We start from the raw sequence: 18,008 nt of genomic DNA, 5'->3' as shown, positions 1-18,008 counted from the left end.
GGCTGGGAGGGGGACACGGGTTGGGAGGGGACACGGGCTGGGGAGGGGACACGGGCTGGGGAGGGGACACGGGCTGGGGAGGGGGCAGGGATGGGGAGGGGGACACGGGTTGGGAGGGGACACGGGCTGGGGAGGGGACACGGGCTGGGGAGGGGACACGGGCTGGGGAGGGGGCAGGGATGGGGAGGGGGACACGGGTTGGGGAGGGGGACACGGGCTGGGGAGGGGGACACGGGTTGGGGAGAGGGGACACAGGTTGGGGAGGGGACACGGGTTGGGGAGGGGGACATTTTTTGAGGGAGGGACGCGGATCAGAGGACATGGGTTGGGGACACGGGGACAGAGATTGGGGGGATATCAGGGGAGGGGGCACAGACTGGGGAGGGGGACCTGGTTTGGGGTGGGGGACATGGATCAGGGAAGGGGACAGGGATTGGGGGCACAGGGACACAGACTGGGGAGGGGGACATGATTTGGGGAGGGGGACACGATTTGGGGGGAACACAGATTGGAGCGGGGGACCCAGATTGTGGGGAGGGGGGCGTGGATCAGGGAAAGGGACACAGACTGGGGACAGGGACAGAGATTGAGGGAAGGGACAGGGATCAGGGAACGAGACAGGGACTGGGGACACAGATTGGGGCAGGGGACATGGGTTGGGGAAGGGGACAGGGGTTGAGGAAGGGGACAGGGGTTGGGGACATGGGGACAGAGATTGGAGAAGGGGACAGAGGCTGGGGACACAACACAGAGGAGACAGGGGTTGGGGCAGGGGACATGGGGACAGAGATTGGGGAAGGGCACACGGGTTGGGGAAGGGGACACGGGTTGGGGAAGGGGACAAAGGCTGAGGACACAATGACAGAGATTGCGGAAGGGGACAGGGGTTGGGGACATGGGGACAGGGGTTGGGGACATGGGGACAGAGATTGGGGAAGGAGACAGGGGTAAAGATTGGGGACATGGGGACAGAGACTGGGTAAGGGGACAGGGGTTGGGGACACAGGGACAGGAGCTGGGGAACAGGACAGGGGTTGGGGACACAGGAACAGGCTGAGGAAGGGGACAAGAGTTGGGCAAGGGGACAGGGATTGGGGACACAGGGACAGAGGTTGGAGACACAGGGACAGGGGCTGGGGACACAGGGACAGAGGTTGGGGACACAGGGACAGGGGCTGGGGACACGGGGACTCCGCTCGGGGGTCACCATGTAGCAGGCGATGTCCTCGGGCGCGTCCCCATCCACGTCAAACCGGAACGTCACCATCTTGCTGTCGTGGGTCTCCAGCTGGCACTCCACCGTGTTGTCCCCAGCTGAGGACACCTGGAGGGGGTTGGTGACACTCTGTGACCGTGCCAGGACGTCCCCACGCTGCCCCCCCGGCCCCAGCCCTGCCCTGACCTGCAGCACGGTGAGCTGGAAGCGGGCACAGCGCTGGCATGAGGCGCGGCGCTGGCGGCCACGCGGCACCTCGGGGACATCGGGGACACGCAGCAGGGACGCGGCCTCGGCTGGCACCGGGGGCTCCTCGGAGCCGGGCACTGCCAGGGGGGCTGGCACTGGGGATGGAGGTGGCAGCTCTGGGGCTGGTGGCATCCCTTGGGCTGGTGGCACCATGGAGGGTGGTGGCATCTCTGAGGCTGGTGGCACTCCTGGGGCTGGTGGCATCATGGGTGGTGGTGGCATCTCTGAGGCTGGTGGCATCATGGGTGGTGGTGGCATCTCTGAGGGTGGTGGCACTCCTGGGGCTGGTGACATCCCCATGGCTGGTGGCATCATGGATGGTGGTGGCATCCCCATGGCTGGTGACATCCCCATGGCTGGTGGCATCCCTTGGGCTGGTGGCATCATGGGTGGTGGTGGCATCTCTGAGGCTGGTGGCACCCCTGGGGCTGGTGACACCCCCATGACTGGTGGCATCGCCGATGGAGCTGGCATCCCTTGGGTTGGTGGCATCATGGATGGTGGCGGCATCTCTGGGGCCGGTGACATCCCCATGGCTGGTGGCATCCCTTGGGCTGGTGGCATCACCGACAGTGGTGGTACCCCCAGAGCTGGTGACATCCCCACCACTGGTGGCATCCCTGGAGCTGGTGACATCCCTGGAGCTGGTGACATCCCTGGCACCAGCTGTGGCTGCATGGTGGGGACTGCCTGTGGTGGCATCCCCTGGGCTGGTGGCATTCCTGCACCTGGTGGCATCCCAGGGGCTGTTGGTGGCATTCCAGGGGCTGTTGGTGGCATTCCTGGAGCTGGTGACATCCCAGGGCCTGGCTGCAGCTGCACCAGGGGCACCAACTGTGGTGGCATCCCCTGGGCTGGTGCCACTCCTGGAGCTGGTGTCACCCCCAGAGATGGTGGCATCCCTTGGGCTGGTGTCACTCCTGGAGCTGGTGGCATCCCTGGAGCTGGTGGCACTCCAGCTGGAGGTGCCACCCCCAGAGCTGGTGACATCCCCTGGGCTGGTGGCACTCCTGGAGCTGGTGTCACCCCCAGAGCTGGTGGCATCCCCTGGGCTGGTGGCACTCCTGGAGCTGGTGTCACCCCCAGAGCTGGTGGCATCCCCTGGGCTGGTGGCACTCCTGGAGCTGGTGTCACCCCCAGAGCTGGTGGCATTCCCTGGGCTGGTGGCACTCCAGCTGGAGGTGCCACCCCCAGAGCTGCTGTCCCCCCCTGTGCTGGTGTCACCCCAGCTGGAGCTGTCACCCCCTGCACTGGTGGCACCCCTGGCGCCGCTGCCACCCCCCCCGCTGGCAGTGCCACTCTCGGTGCCACCCCCGGCCCCGGTGCCCCCGGTGCCACCTGTGGCTGTGTCCCCATTGTCACCAACCCCCCCCCACAGCCACAGGCGTCCCCCTCCTGCCCAGGTGGCTCCGTGGTGGCTCCTCCGGTGCCATCCTCTGCTGTCCCCTCGGTCCCCTGTGTCACCTGCAGGACACGGGGCAGTGCCAGGGGGGGTCTGGACACCCCCCAGGACCCCCCCAGTGTGACACAGACTCACCAGTGGTGGCACAGGGGGGGACACCCCGTCCTGGGGTCCCTGTGGGTACCCCCAGAGCTGCTCGGGCGCCGCGGTGACACCGCAGGGACCGGGGACATCTGGGGGGGGGGCGCTGTCCGGGAGCCCCTCGGCTGGGGGGGGCAGGGGGTCAGTTTGGGGTCAGTTTGGGGACAGTTTGGGGACAGTTTTGGTTATCCAGGGACAATTTTGGGGTCAGTTTTGGGGCCAGTTTGGGGTCAGTTTGGGGTCACTTTAGGGGTCAGTTTTGGGGTCAGTTTGGGGATAGTTTGGGGACAGTTTGGGGTCAGTTTGGGGGTCAGTTCTCCCTATTCAGGGACAGTTTTAGGGGACAGTTTGGGGACAGTTTGGGGTCACTTTAGGGATCAGTTTTGGGGTCACTTTTGGGGACAATTTTGGGGTCAGTTTTGGTTATCCAGGGACATTTTTGGGGTCAGTTTTGGGGCCAGTTTGGGGTCACTTTAGGGGTCAGTTTTGGGGTCAGTTTTGGGGTCAGTTTCGGGTCAGTTTAGGGTCAGTTTAGGGTCAGTTTGGGGTCAGTTTTGCCTGTCCAGGGATAGTTTGGGGGGTCAGTTTGGGGTCACTTTACGGATCACTTTTGGGGACAGTTTTGGGGTCACTTTAGGGTCAGTTCTCCCTCTCCAGAGGCACTTTTGGGGTCAGTTTAGGGACAGTTTGGGGTCAGTGCTGCCTCTCCAGGGGCACTTTAGGGGTCAGTTTGGGGTCAGTTTGGGGTCAGTTCTCCCTCTCCAGGGGCACTTTTGGGTCAGTTTAGGGTCAGTTTAGGGACAGTTTGGGGTCAGTTCTCCCTCTCCAGGGGCACTTTGGGGTCAGTTTAGGGTCAGTTCTCCCTCTCCAGGGGCACTTTGGGGTCTCACCAGGCGTGGCCGGGGGCTGCTCCCGCAGCAGCTGCTGCCTGACGTGCTGATCCACCTCGGGCTCCTCGTTCTCGGGGCCCCCCCGGCCCTCGGGGCCCCCCCTGCTCTCCGCCTGCTTCCTCTCCCTCGTCTTCCTCACCAGCGCCAGCCGGTCCCGGATGGATTTGGCCACGGCCTTGGAGTCGCTCTCGTGGAAGAACCCGGATTTCACCTGAGGGGGGATTTGGGGTGTCCAGGGGGGCTCAGGGTCAGTTCTAGGGAGTCCTAGGGGGGATTTGGGGTGTCCAAGGGGGCTCAGGGTCAGTTCCAGGGGGTCCCAGGGGGGATTTGGGGTGTCCAGGGGGGCTCAGGCTCAGTTCCAGGGGGTCCCAGGAGAAATTTGGGGGCGTCAGGGTCAGTTCCAGGGGGTCCCAGGGGGAATTTGGGGGGCTCAGGGTCAGTTCCAGGGGGTCCCAGGGGGAATTTGGGGGGTTCAGGGGGGCTCAGGGTCAGTTCCAGGGGGTCCCAGGGGGAATTTGGGGTTTCCAGGGGGAATTTGGGCGGTTTCAGGGTCAGTTCTAGGGGGTCCCAGGGGGAATTTGGGGTGTCCAGGGGGGCTCAGGGGGAATTTGGGGTGTCCAGGGGGACTCAGAGCCAGTTCCAAGGTGTCCCAGTGGGAATTTGGGGTTTCCAGGGGGAATTTGGGCGGTTCAGGATCAGTTCCAGGGGGTCCCAGGGGGAATTTGGGGGGTTCAGGGGGGCTCAGGGTCAGTTCCAGGGGCTCCCAGGGGGAATTTGGGGGGCTCAGGGCCAGTTCCAGGGGTCCCAGGGAGAATTTGGGGTGTTCAGGGGGTCCCAGTGGGAATTTGGGGTTTCCAGGGGGGCTCAGGGTCAGTTCCAGGAAGCCCCAGGGGAAATTTGGGGTGTTCAAGGGGGCTCAGGGTCAGTTCCAGGGGGAATTTGGGGGTTCAGGGTCAGTTCCAGGGGGTCCCAGGGGGAATTTGGGGTGTCCAGGGGGGGTCAGGATCAGTTCCAAGGGGAATTTTGGCGAGTGTTGGTTTTGGGAGAGGTTTAATGTGAGGTTTAGGGATGAATTTTGGGGAGAGGTTCCAGGTGAGGCTCAGGGATGAATTTTGGGATCTCTGTTTTGGGAGAGGTTCAGAGCGAGATTAAAGGATGAATTTTGGGGTGTCAGTTTTGGGACAGGTTTAAGGTGTGATTTAAGAATGAACTTTGGGGGAGAGGTTCCAGCTGAGGCTGAAGGATGAATTTTGGGGTGTCAGTTTTGGGAGAGGTTCAAGATGAGGTTTAGGGATGAATTTTGGGGAAGAGATTCCAGCTGAGGTTGAAAGATGAATTTTGGGGCATTGTTAGTTTTGGGACAGGTTCAGGATGAGGTTTAGGGATGAATTTTGGGGGAGAGGTTCAAGGTGAGGCTGAAGGATGAATTTTGGGGTGTCATTGGTTCTAGGAGAGGTTCAGGAATGAATTTTGGGGTGTCAGTTTTGGGAGAGATTCAAGGTGAGGTTTAGGGATGAATTTTGGGGGAGAGGTTCCAGGTGAGGTTTAGGGATGAATATTGGGATGACTTTTGTTCTGGAAGGGGCTCAAGAACAGTTGGAGGCACCAATCCCGGGTGGATTTTGGGGTGTCACTGCCTTTGGCGCCGTTCAAGATTCCGGAGATTCACCAGGGCCCAACCTTCAGGAATTTTGGGGTCACCCCCTCACCATCTCATAGGCCACCTCCTCGGGGACATCGGCCTCCAGGTTGAAGCTGAACTCGATGGCCTCGTTGTCCTTGTGCTTGCCCTTGAGTTTTTTGGGGTCCTCCACCCAGAGGCGCAGCGCCAGCGCCGGGTCCAGCCCCGCGTCGTCCTCGGCCAGCTCCACGCGCAGCCCCGTGTCCTCGGCAAAGAACGCGTGGTCCAGCAGGTCCCGGATGGACAGCCTGGCGTGGGCAGGGTGGTCAGTCAGGGTGGTCAGTGTGGGCAGTGTGGTCAGTGTGGTCAGTCAATGTGGTCAGTCAGGGTGATCAGTGTGGTCAGCTCAGTGTGGTCAGCGTGGTCAGTGTGGTCAGTGTTATCAGTGTGGTCAGTGTGATCAGTCAGTGTGGTCACTGTGGTCACTCACTGTGGTCAGTCAGTGTTGTCAGTGTGGCTGTGGTCAGTGTGGCTGTGGTCAGTGTGGTCACTGTGGTCACTCGCTGTAGTCAGTGTGGTCAGTCAGTGTTGTCAGTGTGGCTGTGGTCAGTGTGGCCAGTGTGGTTGCTGTGGTCAGTGAGGTCAGTATGGTCAGTGTGGCTGTGGTCACTGTGGTCACTGTGGTCACTGTGATCAGTGTGGCTGTGGTCAGGGTGGTCACTGTGGTCACTCAGTGTGGTCAGTATGGTCAGTCACTGTGGTCAGTGTGGTCAGTGTGGCTGTGGTCAGTCACTGTGGTCAGTGTGGTCACTCAGTGTGGTCAGTCCCACCTCTCGACCTTGTTCTGCCGGATGCAGCCCTCGATGATCTCCTTCAGTGTGGTCACTGTGGTCAGTGTGGTCACTCAGTGTGGTCAGTGTGGCTGTGGTGACTGTGGTCAGTGTGGTCAGCGTGGTCAGTGTGGCTGTGGTCAGTCACTGTGGTCAGTGTGGTCACTGTGGTCAGTCAGTGTGATCAGTGTGGTCAGTCAGTGTGGTCAGGTCATTGTGGCTGTGGTCAGTGTGGTCACTGTGGTAACTCACTGTAGTCAGTGTGGTCAGTCAGTGTTGTCAGTGTGGCTGTGGTCAGTGTGATCAGTGTGGTCAGTGTGGCTGTGGTCACTGTGGTCAGTGTGGTCAGTCCCACCTCTTGGCCTTGTTCTGCCGGATGCAGCCCTCGATGATCTCCTTCAGTGTGGTCAGTCAGTGTGGTCAGTGTGGTCGCTGTGGTCAGTGAGGTCAGTATGGTCAGTGTGGCTGTGGTCACTGTGGTCACTGTGGTCACTGTGGTCAGTGTGGCTGTGGTCAGGGTGGTCACTGTGGTCACTCAGTGTGGTCAGTATGGTCAGTCACTGTGGTCAGTGTGGTCAGAGTGGTTACTGTGGTCACTCTGTGGTCACTGTGGTCACTCAGTGTGGTCAGTCAGTGTGGTCACTGTGGCTGTGGTCAGTATGGTCAGTCAGTGTGGTCACTGTGGTCACTGTGGCTATTGTCAGTGTGGTCAGTGTGGTCACTGAGGTCAGTCAGTGTTGTCAGTGTGGCTGTAGTCAGTGTGGTCACTGTGGTCAGTGTGGTCACTCAGTGTGGTCAGTCCCACCTCTCGGCCTTGTTCTGCCGGATGCAGCCCTCAATGATCTCCTTCAGTGTGGTCACTCAGTGTGGTCACTGTGGTCAGTCAGTGTGGGCAGTGTGGTCAGTCAGGGTGGTCAGTGTGGCTGTGGGCAGTGTGGTCAGTCAGTTGTGGTCCAGCCCCGTGTCCTCGGCAAAGAACGCGTGGTCCAGCAGGTCCCGGATGGACAGCCTGGCGTGGGCAGGGTGGGCAGGGAGGTCAGTCAGGGTGGGCAGTGTGGGCAGTGTGGTCAGTGTGATCAGTGTGGCTGTGGTCACTGTGGTCAGTGTAGTCACTCAGTGTGGTCAGTGTGGCTGTGGTCACTATGGTCACTCAGTGTGGTCACTGCGGTCACTCAGTGTGGTCAGTCCCACCTCTCGGCCTTGTTCTGCCGGATGCAGCCCTCGATGATCTCCTTCAGTGTGGTCACTGTGGTCAGTCACTGTGGTCAGTGCGATCAGTGTGGTCAGGGTGGTCACTGTAGCTGTGGTCACTGTGGTCACTGTGGTCACTCAGTGTGGTCAGTCAGGGTGGTCACTGTGGTCACTCACTGTGGTCAGTATGGTCAGTCAGTGTGGTCACTGTGGTCACTGTGGCTATTGTCAGTGTGGTCAGGGTGGTCACTGTGGTCACTCAGTGTGGTCAGCCCCACCTCTCAGCCTTGTTCTGCCGGATGCAGCCCTCGATGATCTCCTTCAGTGTGGTCACTGTGGTCAGTATGGTCAGTCAGTGTGGTCACTGTGGCTGTGGTCAGTGCAGTCAGTGTGGTCACTGTGGTCACTGTGGCTGTGGTCAGTGCAGTCAGTGTGGTCAGTGTGGCTGTGGTCACTCAGTGTGGTCAGCGTGGTCAGTCACTGTGGTCAGTCACTGTGATCACTGTGGTCAGTCCCACCTCTCGGCCTTGTTCTGCCGGATGCAGCCCTCGATGATCTCCTTCAGTGTGGTCAGTCAGTGTGGTCACTGTGGTCACTCACTGTAGTCAGTGTGGTCAGTCAGTGTTGTCAGTGTGGCTGTGGTCAGTGTGGTCACTGTGGTCACTCAGTGTGGTCAGTGTGGTCAGTCCCACCTCTCGGCCTTGTTCTGCCGGATGCAGCCCTCGATGATCTCCTTCAGTGTGGTCAGTCAGTGTGGTCAGTGTGGTCAGTCACTGTGGTCAGTGTGATCAGTGTGGTCAGGGTGGTCACTGTAGCTGTGGTCACTGTGGTCACTCAGTGTGGTCAGTCAGGGTGGTCACTGTGGTCACTCACTGTGGTCAGTCCCACCTCTCGGCCTTGTTCTGCCGGATGCAGCCCTCGATGATCTCCTTCAGTGTGGTCAGTCAGTGTTGTCAGTGTGGCTGTGGTCAGTGTGGTCACTCAGTGTGGTCAGTCAGGGTGGTCACTGTGGTCACTCACTGTGGTCAGTCCCACCTCTCGGCCTTGTTCTGCCGGATGCAGCCCTCGATGATCTCCTTCAGTGTGGTCAGTGTGGTCACTGTGGTCAGTATGGTCAGTCAGTGTGGTCACTGTGGTCACTGTGGCTATTGTCAGTGTGGTCAGGGTGGTCACTGTGGTCAGTCACTGTGGTCAGCCCCACCTCTCGGCCTTGTTCTGCCGGATGCAGCCCTCGATGATCTCCTTCAGTGTGGTCAGTGTGGTCAGTGTGGTCACTGTGGTCAGTATGGTCAGTCAGTGTGGTCACTGTGGTCACTGTGGCTATTGTCAGTGTGGTCAGGGTGGTCACTGTGGTCACTCAGTGTGGTCAGTCACTGTGGTCAGCCCCACCTCTCAGCCTTGTTCTGCCGGATGCAGCCCTCGATGATCTCCTTCAGTGTGGTCAGTCAGTGTGGTCACTGTGGTCACTGTGGTCAGTATGGTCAGTCAGTGTGCTCACTGTGGTCACTGTGGCTATTGTCAGTGTGGTCACTGGTCACTGTGGTCAGTCACTGTGGTCAGTCCCACCTCTCGGCCTTGTTCTGCCGGATGCAGCCCTCGATGATCTCCTTCACCTCGGGGTCCGACACCTTGTGGAAACTCGCCGGCTTGATGCCCTGGGGGGGACACGGTCACTGGGGCAGATCTGGGGGGCACTGGGGGCAGTTTTTGGGGCCTGGGGGCAGTTTTTGGGGGACACTGGGGACAGTTTTGAGGGGGCAGTTTGGGTGTGCAGGGGCAGTTTGGGGGGGGCAGTTCTGGATATCCAGGGACAGTTCTAGGGGACAGTTTTGAGGGTCAGTTTTGGGTGTCCAGGGACAGATTTTGGGGCCAGTTCTGGGTATCCAGGTGCACTTTAGGGGTCAGTTTTGAGTATCCAGGGGCAGTTTGGGTATCAAGGGGCAGTTTCAGGGGCAGTTTGGGTATCCAGGTGCACTTTAGGGGTCAGTTTTGAGTATCCAGGGGCAGTTTGGGTATCCAGGGGCAGTTTCAGGGGCAGTTTGGGTATCCAGGTGCACTTTAGGGGACAGTTTTGGGTGTCTAGGGGCAGTTTTGGGTATCAAGGGGCAGTTTCAGGGGCAGTTTGGGTATCCAGGTGCAGTTTTAGGGGACAGTTTTGGGAGTACAGGGGCAGTTTTAGGGGACAGTTTTGGGTGTACAGGGGCAGTTTTAGGGGCAGTTTGGGTATCCAGGGACCATTTCAGGGGGCAGTTTTGGGTGTCCAGGGACCGTTTCAGGGGGCGTCCAGGGGCAGTTTTAGGGGAAAGTTTGGGTATCAAGGGGCAGTTTTGGGTGCAGTTTGGGTATCCAGGTGCACTTTAGGGATCAGTTTTGGGTGTCCAGGGACAGTTTTGGGTATCCAGGGGCAGTTTTAGGGATCAGTTTTGGGTATCCAGGTGCACTTTAGGGGACAGTTTTGGGTGTCTAGAGGCAGTTTGGGTATCTAGGGGCAGTTTCAGGGTGCAGTTTGGGTATCAAGGGGCAGTTTTGGGTGCAGTTTGGGTATCCAGGGGCACTTTTGGGGGCAGTTTTAGGTATCAAGGGGCAGTTTTGGGTGCAGTTTGGGTATCCAGGGGCACTTTAGGGGTCAGTTTTGAGTATCCAGGGGCAGTTTGGGTATCCAGGGACCGTTTCAGGGGTCAGCTCTGGGTATCCAGGGGCAGTCTTGGGGGCAGTTTTAGGTATCCAGGGACAGTTTTAGGGCAGTTTGGGTATCCAGCTGCACTTTAGGGGTCAGTTTTGAGTATCCAGGGGCAGTTTGGGTATCAAGGGACAGTTTTAGGATGTAGTTTTGGGTATCCAGGTGCACTTTAGGGGACAGTTCTGGGTATCCAGGTGCACTTTAGGGGACAGTTTTGGCTGTCTAGAGGCAGTTTGGGTATCCAGGGGCACTTTTGGGGGCAGTTTTGAGTATCCAGGGGCAGTTTCAGGGGCAGTTTGGGTATCCAGGTGCACTTTAGGGGACAGTTTTGGCTGTCTAGAGGCAGTTTGGGTATCTAGGGGCAGTTTCAGGGTGCAGTTTGGGTATCAAGGGACAGTTTTAGGATGTAGTTTTGGGTATCCAGGTGCACTTTAGGGGACAGTTTTGGGTGTCTAGGGGCAGTTTTGGGTATCAAGGGGCAGTTGCAGGGGCAGTTTGGGTATCCAGGGGCAGTTTGGGTATCCAGGGGCAGTTTAAGGGCCAGTTCTGGGTATCCAGGTGCACTTTAGGGGACAGTTTTGGCTGTCTAGAGGCAGTTTGGGTATCAAGGGGCAGTTTCAGGGGCAGTTTGGGTGCCCAGGGACCATTTTAGGACACAGTTTGGGTATCCAGGTGCACTTTAGGGGACAGTTTTAGGGGCAGTTTGGGTATCCAGGTGCACTTGGGAGCACAGGGGGGCTCTGGGGAGCTCCGGGGCTCTCGGGAACACCCACGCTGGTGACTTTGCGGTAGATCTGCGCGGCGTTCTGGCACTCGGAGTAGGGATACTCGGACGTGCCCATCTCCAGCATGCACATCCCGAAGGCGTAGACGTCCACGGACTCGTCGTAGCGCTCCTCGTACATCTCGGGCGCCATGAACTCGGGGGTCCCTGCGGGGGCGGGGGGCGGTCAGGGGGGTCCCCCGGGGCGTCCCCGGGTCCCCGCGGCGCTCACCGATGACGCTCTTGGCGAAGGACGTGCGCATGAGCGTGGCCAGCCCCAGGTCGCCGATCTTGACGGAGCCGGTGGGGCCGGTGATGAAGATGTTGTCGCACTTGAGGTCGCGGTGGATGATGGGCGGCGTCCGCGTGTGCAGGAACTGCAGCCCCTTCAGGATCTGCCGGCACCAGCTCCGCAGAACCTTGGGCTTCATCACCTTGAACCTCTTCAGGTACCTGCGGGCGCCCGTCAGCCACGCCCCGAGCCCCCTCCCGGCGTCCCCGCGCGCCCCCGACTCACGTTTTGAGGGTGCCCGAGGTCATGAGCTCGGTGACGAGGACGATGCACTTCTTGCCGCGCAGGGAGGACTCCCAGGAGTCGTAGAAGCGGACGATGTTGGGGTGCTGCAGCCCCTTGAGCATCTCGGCCTCCTCCTTGAAGCGCTGCTGCTCGGCCTTGGTCAGCTTGCGGTCCTGGGGGGCACGGACGCGGCACAAAGTCCGGCAGCGGTGTCGGTGAGCCGGGCCGGGCTCAGAGACAGCAGCTCCAGCCCACAGGTTGTCATCGTCATCATCATCATCATCATCATCGTTCTCCAATGCCATCATCATCATCCTCCTCCAATCCCATCATCACCATCATCATCATCCTCCTCCAATCCCATCATCATCATCATCATTCTCCAATGCCATCATCATCATCATCCTCCTCCAATCCCATCATCATCATCCTCCTCCAATCCCATCATCATCATCATCATCATCCTCCTCCAATCCCATCATCATCATCATCATCCTCCAATTCCATCATCATCATCATCCTCCAATCCCATCATCATCATCCTCCTCCAATCTCATCATCATCATCATCACCATCATCATCATCCTCCTCCTCCAATCCCATCATCATCATCGTCATCATCCTCCTCAAATCCCATCATCATCATCCTCCAATCCCATCATCATCATCCTCCTCCAATCCCATCATCATCACCATCATCATCATCCTCCTCCTCCAATCCCATCATCATCGTCATCATCCCCCAACTCCAGTATCATCATCATCATCCTGCTCCAATCCCATCATCATCGTCATCATCATCATCATCCTCCTCCTCCAATCCCACCATCATCCTGCTCCAATCCCATCTTCATCATCGTCCTCCTCCAATCCCATCATCATCATCGTCATTATTCTCCAAACCCATCATCATCATCCTCCAATCTCACCATCACCATCATCATTCTCCAATCCCATCATCATCCTTCAATCTCACCATCACCATCATCATTCTCCAATCCCATCATCATTCTCCAATCCCATCATCATCATTTTTATCACCATCATCCTCCTCCAACTCCAGTATCATCATCATTCTCCAACCCCAGGATCATCATCATCATCGTCATTCTCCAACTCCAGCATCATCATCATCATTATTTTCATCATCATTCTCCAACCCCAGGATTGTCACCATCATCATCATCGTCATTCTCCAACTCCAGTATCATCATCATCATCATCACCACCACCATTCTTCAACTCCAGTATCATCATCATCATTATTTTCATCGTCGTTCTCCAACCCCAGGATTGTTGTCAACAGCATCATCAGCATCATGCCCCAACTCTAGTGTCATCATCATCACCATCATTCTTAAACCGCAGGGTTGCCATCATCATCATCATCATCTCCCAACTCCAATGTCACCATCATCATCATCATCATCACTATTTTTCAACCCCAGGATCATCATTGTCATCTCTAAACCTCATGGTCATTGACAGCATCATCATCATCACCATCATCATCATCCCCCAATCCCAGACTCGCCATCATCATCCTCATCACCATCACCAATTCCAGAATCAATTCAAGCATCATCATCATCATCACTTCTAAATTCCAGAGTCAGCCATTGCTATCTTCATCATCATCATCATTCTCAAATCCCAGGGTGACCATCATCATCATGCTCATCCTCATCCCAGGACCACCACTGCCACTCCCAAACCCCGATATCATCATCATCATCATCACCATCATCATCATTCTCTAACTCCAGTATCATCATCATCTGCCAACTCCAGGGTCATCATCCTCACCCCCAAATTCCATCATCATCATCATCATCATCATTCTCTAACTCCAGGGTCATCATCCTCATCCCCAAACTCCATCATCATCATCCTCATCCCCAAACCCCATCATCATCATCATCATCCTCACCCTCAAACTCCATCATCATCATCATCTTCCTCATCCTCACCCCCAACACCAGGGGTGACATTTTGGGGACACACAGCTCATTTTGGGGGGAACTGAGGGGATTTGGGGTGGCTGTGGGTGCAGAGGTGGGAGAGGGGCCACCCGTGGGGTCCAGGTGAATTTGGGGTCTCAGTTTGAGGGGGCTCATGATGAATTTTGGGGTGTCTGAGTTTAGGAGGGGCTCAAGGTGAGTTCAGAGGTTCCTGGGTGGATTTTGGGGGTCACTGATATCAGAAAAGCCTTGAGCTGAGTTTGGGGATCAATCACAGCTTTGGAAAAGCTTCAACACCAATTTGAGGGGTCAGTCAAGGGGTTCCTGATGAATTTTGGGGTGTCTGAGTTTGGGAGGGTTCAAGACAAGCTCAAAGGACCAACTGTGGGATCCAAGGGTGGATTTTGGGGATCATTGATATGGGAAGAGCCTCAAGCTGAGTTTGGGGACCAATCACAGCTTTGAAAAAGCTCCAACATCAATTTGAGGGGTCAGCCAAGGGGTTCATGATGAATTTTGGGGTGTCCCCATGTTTGGAGGGGCTCAAGGTGAGGTTCATGGGTGGATTTTGGGGATCACTGATACCAGAAGAGCCTCGAGCTGAGTTTGAAGGATCAATCACAGCTTTGGAAAAGCTTCAACACCAAATTGATGGGTCACTCAAGGGGCTCATGATGAATTTTGGGGCGCACCCATCTTCAGAAAACCCCCAAGCCCAACCCATCTCCCCCCACACATCCTCCCCATCAAGAAACCCAATTCCCCCTCCCACCCACCAACCCACGACCCCCCCCAGCCCCCCCAATCCCCCCCCGGGCCGGGGGCTCACCTGCAGCTCACACCAGGCCACCTCCACCCAGGTGTCGGTGTCGAAGCCCTTGAACACCGTCTTGAAGGCTCCTCGCCCCAGCTCGATGTCGAATTTGAGGAATCGGCCACCGGGCGAGGTGGCCACGGCCTTCATCTCCGCCTCCTCCTCGCCCTCCTCGCCCCCTCCCAGCCGGGGGTCGCCCCGCGGGCCGGGGTCTCCGCCGCGCTCTCCCCGCTCCTCCTCCTCCAGCACCTCCACGCTCTTACGGAAGAAGCGTTTTGGGGGGGCAGGGGGGGACGCGGGAGTTTTGGGGTCCCCCAAATCCGCGGCCATGGTTGTTCCCCACCCCCCCCCCTCCCCACCACCCGAAAATTTGAGGGGGTGACCCCCCCCCCCCCTCCCCGCCGCCCCCTCCCCAGCTGCCCCTATGGATGGGGAGGGGGGGCCCGCGTGTCCGGGGGTGGTTTAGGGGGGTCTGGGGGGGTCACCTCGATTTTAGGGGTGTCCCCCCACCCCACACCCCACCTCGGGTGTCACCGGCGGTGGCCGCGTCACCCCCTCCCCAGTGGGGGGGACCTGCCGGGGAGACAAAGAGGCTTCGCTGGGGTGGGGGGGGGGGAGAGAAGGGATAATTAATAAGGGCAGCGGGGTTAATTGGGGGGGTCCCCGAAATCTGGGGGGGATGGAAGCATCCCCCCGCCCCCCCCCCCGCACAGCGGCTGCTCTTCCTGCGGAGGAAGGACTTCCGGGGGCAGCCCCCCCCCCCAAAAAGGATGCTACAGGTACGCCCGCCCCCAAGGATGCTGGAGGTGCCGTGGCCGCCCCCCGCTCCCCGGGGGTGCCACAGGTACCGCAGCCCCCCCCGCTGGGGGACCCCCGTGTATCCTATAGGGGCGGGTGTGACCCCTATAGCCCCCCCGGACCACCAGAGCCCATCCCCTATAGCCCCCCCGGACCACCACAGCCCATCTCCTATAGCCCCCCCGGACCACCAGAGCTCATCCCCTATAGCCCCCCCGCCCAGGTCCTGTGTGCCCCCTATAGCCCCTCGTGCCCCCTGTAGCCCATAGAGCCCCCCAGCCCCTATGGCCCCCTGTATCCTATAGAGCCCCCCTATACCCCACAGACCCCCCCAGCCCCTAAACCCCCTATACCCCATAGAGACCCCCATACCCCCCTGTACCCTATAGAGGCCCCCGGCCCCTATAGCGCCCCTGTACCTCACAGAGCCCCACAGCTCCTATAGCCCCTCTAACCCCCCTCCAGCCCCTGTGTGCCCTCCCCCCCCCACACGGTGTTCCCATATCCCCCACAGCCTCCTGTGCCCCCATATCCTGCCTGTGCCCCCATATTTCCCATAGCCCCCTGTACGCCCCTATCCCCCAAACCCACCTGTGCCCCACATCCCCCCCTGTGCCCCATATTCACCCTGTAGCCCCCTATCTCCCATATCCCCCCTGTCTCCCCATATCCTCCCTGTGCCCCATATCCCTACTGTGCCCCCATATCCTCCCTGTGCCCCCACATTCCCCATATCCCCCCTGTGCTCCACATCCCTCACAGCCACCTGGGCCCCATATCCCTACTGTGCCCCCATATCGCCCCTGTGTCCCACATCCCCCACATCCCCCCTGTGCCCCCACATCCCCCTCTGCCCCCATATCCACCGTCTGCCCCACACCCCTCACGGCCACCTGTGCCCCCATATTCACCCTCTGCCCCACAACCACCTGTACCCCCATATCCCCCCTATGCCCCCATATTCCTCACACCCACCTATGTCCCCATATCCCTCCTGTGCCCCCATTTCGCCCCTGTGTCCCACATCCCCCATATTCCCCATATTCCCCCATGCCCCCATATCCCCCACACCCACCTATGTCCCCATATCCTCTGTGGCCCCATAGCCCCCCCCCATGACCTACATCCCCCATATTCCCCTGTGCTCCCACATCCCCCGTGTGCCCCCACATCCCTGACAACCCCCTGTGCCCCACATCCCTCACACCCACCCGTGCCCCCATATCCCCCTATGCCCCCATATCCCTCACACCCACCCATGCCCCCATATCCCCCTATGCCCCCATATCCCTCACAACCCCCTATGTCCCCATATCCCCCCTGTGCCCCCATAGCCCTCACACCCACCTATGTCCCCATATCCCCTGTGCCCCCATATCTCCCTGTGCCCCCACATCCCTCACAACCTCTTATGCCCCCATATCCCCCACACCCACCTATGTCCCCATATCCCCCCTGTGACTCCATATCCCCCCTGTGCCCCCATATCCCCCTATGCCCCCATATCCCTCACAACCCCCTGTGTCCCCATATCCCTCACAACCCCCTGTGTCCCCATATCCCTCACAACCGCCTGTGTCCCCATATCCCTCACACCCACCTATGCCCCCATATCCCCCTATGTCCCCATATCCCCCCCGTGCCCCCATATCCCTCACACCCACCTGTGTCCCCATAACCTCCCTATGCCCCCATATCCCCCCTGTGCCCCCATAGCCCCCCCCGTGACCCCCGCCCTCTCACCCGCGTCACATGACCACGGCCGCGCGGGGGCCGTCGGGAGCTGTAGTCCCGCCCCGCCTCCGGCTGAGGCCACGCCCCCGAAGCCACGCCCCCCGCACCCATCGGTGGCTCGGGGATCGCTTGGTGCCTCCTCGCTCGCTCGCTCGGCGCTCGGCCCCGCTGCCTGCGCAGCGCCGTCATGGCGGCCCCCGGCGTGGAGGCGCGGGCGCTGTTCGCTGAGGGGGTGCGGGCAGTGCTGGGGGGGTGGGCGGCGCTGCAGGTGAGGGCAAGCACTGGGGACACCTGGGGACACCTTGGGGGGGCACTAGGGACAGCTGCGAGCTGTGCTGGGGGGGTGGGCGGCGCTGCAGGTGAGTGGGGGGTAGCGTGAGGGAGCTCCGGGGGACACTTGGGGACACCCCGGGGCCAGCACGAGGTGTCCCCATGTGTCCCCGCGGTGTGTCCCCACAGCTGGCGGTGGCGCAGGGCTTTGGGGGGCCGCAGGGAGCCGAAAAAGCCGCGTGGCTCAGCTCGGCGCTGCTCGATTTCTTCACCCAGAACGGTGCGTGCTGCCCCTCCCCCACCCCGGGGAGAGGGAGGGTCGGGGGGGGAGGGGCAGAGGTGACCCCCCCACCCCCCTTTTCCTCCATCCCCTCCCCGCAGCTGACCTGGAGCAGGAGGAGGTGGAAGATTTCCTGGCCGAGGTGATGGACAACGAGTTCGACACGGTGGTGGAGGACGGCAGCCTGGAGCAGGTGGGCTCCCAGTATGGACCAGTATGGACCAGTGTGCTCCCAGCAGCTCCCCTAGCCGCTCCCAGTACAGCCCAGTTTGTCCTCAGGCTGCTCTCAGCATCCCTTAGTGGCCTTTGTCCTCCTCTGATGTCCTTGGTCCCTCCCAGGTGCTCCCAGTATGGACCAGTGTGCTCCCAGAAGCTCCCCCAGTCACTCCCAGTACAGCCCAGTTTGTCCTCAGGTTGCTCTCAGCATCTCTTAGTGGCCTTTGTCCTCTCCTGGTGTCCTTGGTCCCTTCCTAGGTGCTCCCAGTATAAACCAGTATGGACAAGGATGCTCCCAGCAGTTTCCCCCAGTTCATGCCATTTCATCCCCAAGCTCTTAACACCATCCCTCAGTGCTCCCAGTGCCTCCCAGTATGGACCAGTTTGTTCTCAGTGCTCTTTTATTTCCTCTCAGTACATTCTAGTTCTACAAGT

The 18,008-nt window shown here is 59.4% G+C and overlaps 1 protein-coding gene across 1 annotated transcript in view; it reads right to left on the bottom strand.

Moving 5' to 3' along the window:
* WNK3 (WNK lysine deficient protein kinase 3) overlaps positions 1-14,623 on the bottom strand; it is a 30,847-nt gene extending 16,224 nt beyond the window's left edge. The window contains exons 1-11 of the mRNA XM_033083463.2: positions 14,291-14,623; positions 11,501-11,673; positions 11,216-11,436; positions 10,994-11,151; positions 9,107-9,195; positions 5,608-5,827; positions 3,899-4,109; positions 3,003-3,133; positions 2,629-2,929; positions 1,403-2,484; positions 1,208-1,324 (exon numbers count right to left, since the gene is read on the bottom strand). Coding sequence (XP_032939354.1) covers positions 1,208-1,324; positions 1,403-2,484; positions 2,629-2,929; positions 3,003-3,133; positions 3,899-4,109; positions 5,608-5,827; positions 9,107-9,195; positions 10,994-11,151; positions 11,216-11,436; positions 11,501-11,673; positions 14,291-14,605 — 3,018 coding nt within the window. The 5' untranslated portion in view covers positions 14,606-14,623. The remainder of the gene's footprint in view (positions 1-1,207; positions 1,325-1,402; positions 2,485-2,628; positions 2,930-3,002; positions 3,134-3,898; positions 4,110-5,607; positions 5,828-9,106; positions 9,196-10,993; positions 11,152-11,215; positions 11,437-11,500; positions 11,674-14,290) is intronic.
* Positions 14,624-18,008: the final 3,385 nt, after the last annotated feature.

Source organism: Catharus ustulatus, chromosome 32 (assembly GCF_009819885.2).
Source record: "Catharus ustulatus isolate bCatUst1 chromosome 32, bCatUst1.pri.v2, whole genome shotgun sequence".
NCBI classification, from domain to species: domain Eukaryota; kingdom Metazoa; phylum Chordata; class Aves; order Passeriformes; family Turdidae; genus Catharus; species Catharus ustulatus.
Note: the sequence above shows the minus strand (reverse complement) of the source record. Positions and strands in the feature narration are given on the sequence as shown.